The sequence below is a fragment of the Nothoprocta perdicaria genome, unplaced genomic scaffold (assembly GCF_003342845.1).
Source record: "Nothoprocta perdicaria isolate Ctin4 unplaced genomic scaffold, notPer1 scaffold_287, whole genome shotgun sequence".
NCBI classification, from domain to species: Eukaryota; Metazoa; Chordata; class Aves; order Tinamiformes; family Tinamidae; genus Nothoprocta; species Nothoprocta perdicaria.
Genome location: NW_020455518.1, coordinates 87,171 through 94,300, shown reverse-complemented (window position 1 = coordinate 94,300; position 7,130 = coordinate 87,171). Strand labels below are relative to the sequence as shown.

Here is a 7,130-nt window from a genome sequence, read left to right as displayed (position 1 = left end):
CCCGGTGCCCCGATCGAGGAGCCCGGGACATGGCTCGGAGCAGTGGGACCTGGTGCCCTGATTGGGGAGCCCGGGACGTGGCTGGAGCAGCGGGATCCGGTGTCCCAATTGGGGAGCCTGGGACATGACCGGGAGCAGCAGGACCCCGTGCCCCGATTGAGGAGCCCGGGATGTGGCTGGGAACATCGGGACCCTGTGTCCCAATTGAGAAGCCCAGGACGTGGCTGGGAACAGCAGGACCCCGTGCCCCGATTGAGGAGCCCGGGACATGGCTGGGAGCAGCGGGAGCCAGTGCCTCATCGAGGAGTCCGGGACATGGCTGGGAGCAGCGGGAGCCAGTGCCTCATCGAGGAGTCCGGGACATGGCTGGGAGCAGCGGGAGCCGGTGCCCCAATTGAGGAGCCCAGGACACGGCTGGGAGCAGCGGGACCCGGTGCCCCGATCGAGGAGTCTGGGACATGGCCGGGAGCAGCGGGAGCCGGTGTCCCAGTTGGGGAGCCTGGGACATGGCTGGGAGCAGCAGGACCCTGTGCCCCGATTGAGGAGTCCGGGATGTGGCTGGGAACAGCCGGACCCGGTGCCCCGATCGAGGAGCCCGGGACATGGCTCGGAGCAGTGGGACCTGGTGCCCTGATTGGGGAGCCCGGGACGTGGCTGGAGCAGCGGGACCCAGTGCCCCGATTGAGGAGTCTGGGACATGGCCGGGAGCAGCAGGACCCCGTGCCCCGACTGAGGAGCCCGGGATGTGGCTGGGAGCAGTGGGACCCGGTGCCCTGATTGAGGAGCCCGGGATGCGGCTGGCACAGGCAGGACGAGGAGCGTGGCCAGCGCTGGAGCCCAGCGCCTCGTCGGGCAAGGCAGCACCCTGTGGTGACCGCCCCAAGAGCACCCAGGCTCTCCTTCCTCCCACCCCTGCCCTTGGGCGCCCCGTCACCCTGTGGACCCCCTGCTGGGCACCCCACTCTGCGGGCGGACATGGGTGCCCCGTGGAAATACTTGGCTCCCCAAAGGTGACCCACAGCCACGTGGGTTGCGCTCCACCCGTGTTGATTAATTGGTCGCTAATAGCGTCTAATAGCAGTTCTGGGAGGCAGCACCCTGGTTTGCAAATGAAGGAGAAGGAGGCCAAAATTCAGCTCCCAGCTAATTTTTTCCCCCCAGTTCCCAAGCGGCAGCTCCGCAGCTGCCGGGGTGGCAGCGCTTGGCACAATGGCATTTCCTTCCTCCCGGCCACCCTCCACAGCTGGTTAAGGTGGTCGCGGCCGAGCTGGGCACCGTCACCGCTGCAGTCCCTCCACGTAGTCAAGAGTCTTCTAGTCCCAGCTCGCATTAGCCTGGCGAGGTCCCGGTCAGCCCCTTGTGGAAAATTGCGGCTTTCCCTGTGCCAGGCGGGTGGCGGCGGGCAGGGAGGGAGCTGGCACGTGTGGCACGGCGGGGTGGCCGTGCCCTCTGGTGGCCACGGGCCCGGGGCAGTCGCTGCTTGGTTAAACCCCCCAGAAGGGCTGTGCACAGCGCGTCCCTGTCCCCTTGTCATGCCCAGGTGCCTGTGCCCCGGTGCCCAGGATCCAGGGCTGTGGGGGCTGTGGCCGCGGGGGCAGAGCCGCCTCCCCGGGGCTGCCCCTGAGGCTGCAAGTGGCCGACGTGGTGCCCGGGCCTGGGTGGTGCCCGGCACCTATGGCAACAAGGTCCGCTGTGCCCCAAACAGAGCTAGCTGCAGCCATGGGCACGCACGGCCGCCTCGCATTCCTCCTCCTCCTCCTCCTCCTTGCCCCAGGTGCGCACCTCCCGGCCGGGGGGTCCCGGAGCTTGGGCCCAGGGCACCTCTGGCCGGGTGCTGTGTGGCGGGGTGAGAAGGGCGGGCACAGGGAGCTGGGTTCTCCCGGGCAGCCCTAATCACCAGGATGGGAATGGGATGGGGGTAGGAATTAGATGGCACAGCGGGGGGATCACCAGGGCATTGCCAGGGCATCTCTAGGGCTTCACTAGGACCGGGGCACCTCTGGCAGGTGGGGGTCATGTCGTCTTGTCCTTTGTGCAGGGTCTTTTGCCACAGGTAAGAGCAGGGCACAGCAGATCCCTCCAGCCTGGCGCGTGCCGGCGGCGAGGCCCCGACCCGAGCCCGGTCCCCGGGCGCCTGCCCTCGCCAGCCCTGCTCGGCCTGCCGCGCACCGTCACCGTGAGCGAAGCCGCGGCGCCGGGCACCGCTGTGGCTGACGTGCCCCTGCTCTGCGGCAACGCGAGCGGCGACCCCCGGGTGACGCTGGCCCGCGTCGAGCCCGGCAGCCCCGTGGACCCCAACGCCACCGCACTCGGGCCATTCAACCCCGCGGCCGTCAGCACCAACAACACGCTGCCCGCCATGTTTCGGGCTGAGGTAGAGCGCGGGGCAACGGGGCAATGCCCAGGCCAGCCGCAGGCAGGGGGCTCGGCGGGGAGCCCCCGGGTGGCGCGCGCCCCGCTGAGCCCCGTGCCGCTGCGGCAGATCTCGCTGCGCGCGGCCGCCGCGCTCGATGCCCGCCGGGTGAACCAGTACGCGCTGACGCTGCGGGCCGCCTGCCGCGGCGAGGAGGAGGCCGAGGGGCAGCTCTTCGTCAGGGTGGCGCCGGCGCTCCGCTGCGCCACCAGCTTCACCAGCATGGGTAACGGCGGCGCTGAGACGGGGCACGCGCAGCGGTGGGGCCGGGGCGCGGCCGCGTGGGTGGGCGGCTTTGGGGCGCCCCGGCTCACGCCGGGGTTCTCGGGGTGCTGCAGAAGGAGACACGGTGCAGGTGCCAGCCGATGTGGCGCCCTGGGCGCCCCTGTACACCGTGGTGCCGCTCCAGATGGCCGGAGAGCTGGCGGTGAGTCCTGGGCGCAGCGGGGTGTCCCCAGCAAGGGGTCCTTGCTTGGGGCCCCCAACCCCCTGCCCTCTGCCATGCTTTGGGGGGCGGCTGGGGAGAAGGGAGACGTGGGCTGCTGCCAAGGTCACGGGAGGCTTCTCCTCTCCCTTTTGTCCCGTCTCTCTGCAGTTCTCCCCCAAAAACAATGACACTCCGCTTGTCCTCACCGAGCGGGGCACGGTGCTGGCACCGGCCGGTGGCTTTGAGCCCACACCCAGCACCCAGGTGAGTGCCAAGTTCTCCTGGTGCCGGTATCTGCCCGGCCTGGCTGGCGTTGGCCCCTTGCTGCCCCTCTCCGTGGCTCCCAGCGGCCTGTCCCTCACCAGATGGGCACCCTGTCGCCAACTCTGTGCCCATCCTGTCCCCAGCTCTATCCCCATTCCTAACCCCATCCTCATCTTCATCTCCTTCTCCAGCCCCATCCTCATTTCCAGCTCCATTTCTGCTCCACCTCTGTCCCTGTCCCCATCCCTAATCCCATCCTCATCCCTTCTCCATCGACGTCCTTGTCTCCATCTCCATCCACATCCCTTTTCCCATCTCCATCTGCTTTCCGGTACCTGTTCCTATCCCCGTTGCCACCTCCATCTTTATCCCCATCTCCATCTCTATCCCTTTCTCTGTTCCCATCCCATGGACCCAGGGCCGCTCTTGGGATGTCGCCCCGGGCTCTGTCCCCGCTGTCCCCCGCAGGTGTTCAGGCTGGAGATCGTGGTGACGGACCGACACGGGCACAACTGCAGCGGGGCCGTCACGGTGCAAGTGCAGCCGTCGCGCCGGCCCCGCGTCACCTTCGCGTGAGTGGGGCCGGGCCAGGGCCGCGGGCCGGGCACCGCGCCGCGCCTCATGCCCGTGCCCACAGCGAGTCGGCGCAGGCCGTGACGGTGCCGGAGGGCACGGGCCCCTTGGAGGTGGTGACGCGGGTCCACGCCAGCGGTGACAGCGTCCGCTACGTCATCCTTACGCAGGCGACACCGGCGCTCTTCACCGTCGACGCAGGTGAGCAGGGCACGCGGTGGGCACCGCGGGGCCACGGTGCCACCTGCGCCCCCCCGGCCCAGCGTGAGGCTCCCTCCGTGCCCACAGGGAGCGGGGAGATCCGCAGCACCTGCCGGCTGGACCTGGAGCGCTTCCCGCAGGCGGCCCACACGCAGCTGCTCGTGCAGGCCTACGAGGCGCGGGCGCCCGCCGCCGCCGCCACCATGGCCCTCAACGTCACCGTGCGCCCGCGGAGCCGGCGGGCACCGCGCTGCGTCCCGGCACTCTACGTGTACGGGCTGTGCCAGCGGCGCTGGCACTGCGTGGGGTGACGGTGGCGGCGGGGACAGCTGCCTCGGGCACTGCTTGTGCCCGACCCCGCCGCCCGCCCCTCCGCAGCTCCCAGGTGCCCGAGACGGTGCCGCCGGGCAGGACCCTGCTGGTGCTGAGGTGTGTGGGCCCTGGCGCCCTGCGCTACGAGGTCGAGGCCACCGCCGCCGCCTCGCGTGGCCTCTTCCGCATGGAGGGGCCGCGGCTGCAGGTGAGCGGAGCTGGGGGGCGCGGGCTCCGCGGGCTGGCGAGCCCTGCGGGTGCCCATGGGACCGCCGGGACTCCCTGGGTGCCCTTCCCGCTCAGTGCCACCGGTTTCTCCCTGCCCTTCCCTGGCACGGCAGCCGCTCCAGGGGACACCCTGTGCCCGCGAGCCCCGTGGCTCTGGGGGCATCCTGCCTACGCGAGCGCCTTGCTGTCCTCAGCGGGACACCCTGGATCTGCTGGACACCCGCTCCCTGGTGGCATCTCCAGCTCTGCGGGGTTCCCTGGCTCTGTGGGACACCCTGTCCCTGCAGAACACCCCGTCTCTGTAGGACACCCCATCCTTGCAGGACATCCTGTCCCTGAAGCACACCCCATCCTTGTAGGACACCTTGTCCCTACCCAGCTCCTTATCCCTGTAGGACACCCTGTTCTTGCAGGACACCTCATCCCTGCCCGACACCCCATCCCTGTAGGACACCCCATCCCTGCAGGATACCTCATCCTTGTAGGACACCTTGTCCCTACCCAACACCTCATACCTGTAGGACACCCTGTCCCTGCAGGACACCCCGTCCCTGTAGGACACCCCATCCTTGCAGGACACCCCGTCCTTGCAGGACACCCTGTCCCTGCAGGACACCCCGTCCCTCCCCAACACCCTGTTCTTGCAGGACACCCCGTCCCTGCAGGACACCCCGTCCCTGCCTGACCACCCTTGGCCTCAGCAGGTCAACGCCACGCTGGACTACGACTCCGAGCTTGCCGCCGCCGTGGGCTTCCAGTTCGCGGCCAGCATCGTGGTGACGGCGGAAGGGCAGCCCCCGCGGAGCAGTGAGTGCCCGGGCCGCCCTGTGCCCGCGTCCCCCCGTAGCGTCGAGCGGGGAGAGCCCCTTGTTGGCCACCCAGAACCCCGGCCAGCAGGACCACGTTGCTCTCCCGTTGCCCACCTGGAGGGCACGGGCAGGGATGGCGCGGGCGGAGCTGAGGCGCCCCGCGTGCCGCGCAGCCCGCGTGCCCGTGCTGGTGACGGTGACGCCCGTGAACGAGTACGCGCCGCAGTGCCCCAACGGCACGGCCTTCAGCGTGCCCGAGACGGCGGCCTTCGGCACGGCCGTGGGGCGCGTGGCGGGCACCGACCGCGACTACCCGCCGCACAGCATCGAGTACGGCCTGGAGCAGAGCGCGCGCTCCGGCCAGCCCTTCTCCATCGACGCGCACACGGGTGAGCGCGGGCGCTCTGTGTGGCGCCGGGCCGCGCTTGAGGGCGCCCGTGGGTGCCCAGCAGCCTGGCACCGCCCTGGCAGGCCGGATTTATGTGGTGGGGCCGCTGGACTATGGGCGGCAGAGGAGCTACCGGCTCGCGGTGAGGCTCACGGACACGCACAACGACGCGGACCCCGCGGCGCGGCGGAGCTGCCTCTGCGACGTGGCGGTGCGCGTGCAGGTGAGCGCGGCGGGCGCAGCGCGAGCTCCTCCGGGAAGGCTCCTCCGGACCGGGCTCCCGGTGCAGCCGGGACGCGCCGGTGATGGGCTGGGAGCGGGATCATGTAGTGGCTCGTATAGGGTTGTGCTCAGGGGAAATGGGGCGTCTGGACATCAGATTCACCCTCCCGGATACCTGGGTCCCTCACCTGGACGTCTGGACTCCCCCCTGGATGCCTGGGCCCCTCCTTATGGCGCCCAATGAAATAGTCGTGGGTTCTCTAGCGGCTCGTATCGGGTTGTGGCTCCCGGCAGGCCGTGCTCGGCGAGGCGCCCGTGTGCACGCCGGAGGTGCAGGAGCTGCGGATCACATCGAGGGCGGGCGGCCGCCAGCCTGTCACCCGCCTCGCGTGCCAGGGCGGCCGCGAGGGCGCCGCGCTGTCCTACGCCATCGCCAGAGGTGAGGAGCGGCCTCGCGGGCCGGCCTCGCGCTGCGCCCCGCGCCCTCAGCAGCGTCCCTCGCAGGCAACGAGGACGGGCGCTTCCGCATGGAGGGCAACACCCTCCTGCACGTCCCCAATGGCCTGGAGCAGCCCCGCACCTTCGTGCTGCTGGTGGAGGCGTGGGCCGACGCCAGCCGCCCGCGCCGCAGCGCCGTGGTCATGCTGGTGGTGCACGTCACCCCGCAGAGCACCACGGCGCCGCCGCGGAGCGTCGCCCGGCGCTCGGTGAGTGGCACCCTGCCGCGTGACGCCGAGCGGAGCCGTCGGTTCTCCCGCCGTGCCCGGGCAGCCCGTCGCTGCCGCGCGCGCCCTCAGCCCCGGTGCGCGCTTGCAGACGGCGCGCAAGGAGCCGCTGATGGTGACGCGGACGGAGGCCGCGTGGAGCCCGGCCGCCTGGTTCGTGGCGGCTCTGACCGCCTCCGGCGCCCTGCTCCTGGCCGCCCTGGGCTGCGCGGCACGGGCCCTGCTGCAGAGGTGAGCCCAGGGCCACCCCGGGGCTCCCGCGGGGCCACCGGGAGCTCCGGCAAGCGGAGCCCTGCCCTGGCGCGTCCCCGAGGGCTCACGGCTGCTCTCTGCTCCCCGCCGCAGTGCCCGAGGCCGCAGCAAGCAGCGCCAGGGCTGGAGGTAGGTGCCCACGCAGGTCTGGGGTGACATCTCCTTGGCAGCAGGGCTCAGCAGCGGGTGTGGGTCACCTTAGTGTCCAAGAGGTTCTTGGCGTGGCCTTCCACAGCACCCATGTGGGGTGGGCACACGGTGCTTCTCACAGCGGGGTCATTCAATGCGTCTTTGGGTTTATTTTTTCCTGGACCGG

At 70.5% G+C, this 7,130-nt stretch overlaps 2 protein-coding genes across 2 annotated transcripts in view; one reads left to right on the top strand and one right to left on the bottom strand.

Annotated features, from left to right (window-relative positions):
• Positions 1-300, bottom strand: part of INKA1 (inka box actin regulator 1) — a 2,787-nt gene extending 2,487 nt beyond the window's left edge. The window contains exon 1 of the mRNA XM_026041528.1: positions 296-300. Within this exon, the coding sequence (XP_025897313.1) occupies positions 296-300 (5 nt within the window). The remainder of the gene's footprint in view (positions 1-295) is intronic.
• Positions 301-315: 15 nt separating this feature from the next.
• On the top strand, positions 316-6,797 carry CDHR4 (cadherin related family member 4). Its single transcript, XM_026041527.1, has 15 exons — positions 316-385; positions 2,039-2,053; positions 2,148-2,639; positions 2,752-2,840; positions 3,009-3,104; positions 3,573-3,676; positions 3,742-3,878; positions 3,966-4,149; positions 4,257-4,398; positions 5,123-5,225; positions 5,401-5,616; positions 5,699-5,838; positions 6,132-6,276; positions 6,342-6,544; positions 6,654-6,797. The coding sequence occupies exons 1-15, from the start codon at positions 316-318 to the stop codon at positions 6,795-6,797; spliced, it is 2,280 nt and encodes a 759-aa protein (XP_025897312.1).
• Positions 6,798-7,130: the final 333 nt, after the last annotated feature.

Excerpts from the sequence above, each read along its gene's own strand:
- CDHR4 (XM_026041527.1), top strand. The coding sequence starts at position 316 with ATGGCTGGGAGCAGCGGGAGCCAGTGCCTCATCGAGGAGTCCGGGACA. Across the intron at positions 2,841-3,008 it reads AGATGGCCGGAGAGCTGGCG|TTCTCCCCCAAAAACAATGA; the intron begins GTGAGTCCTGGG and ends GTCTCTCTGCAG. Across the intron at positions 5,839-6,131 it reads ACGTGGCGGTGCGCGTGCAG|GCCGTGCTCGGCGAGGCGCC; the intron begins GTGAGCGCGGCG and ends GGCTCCCGGCAG.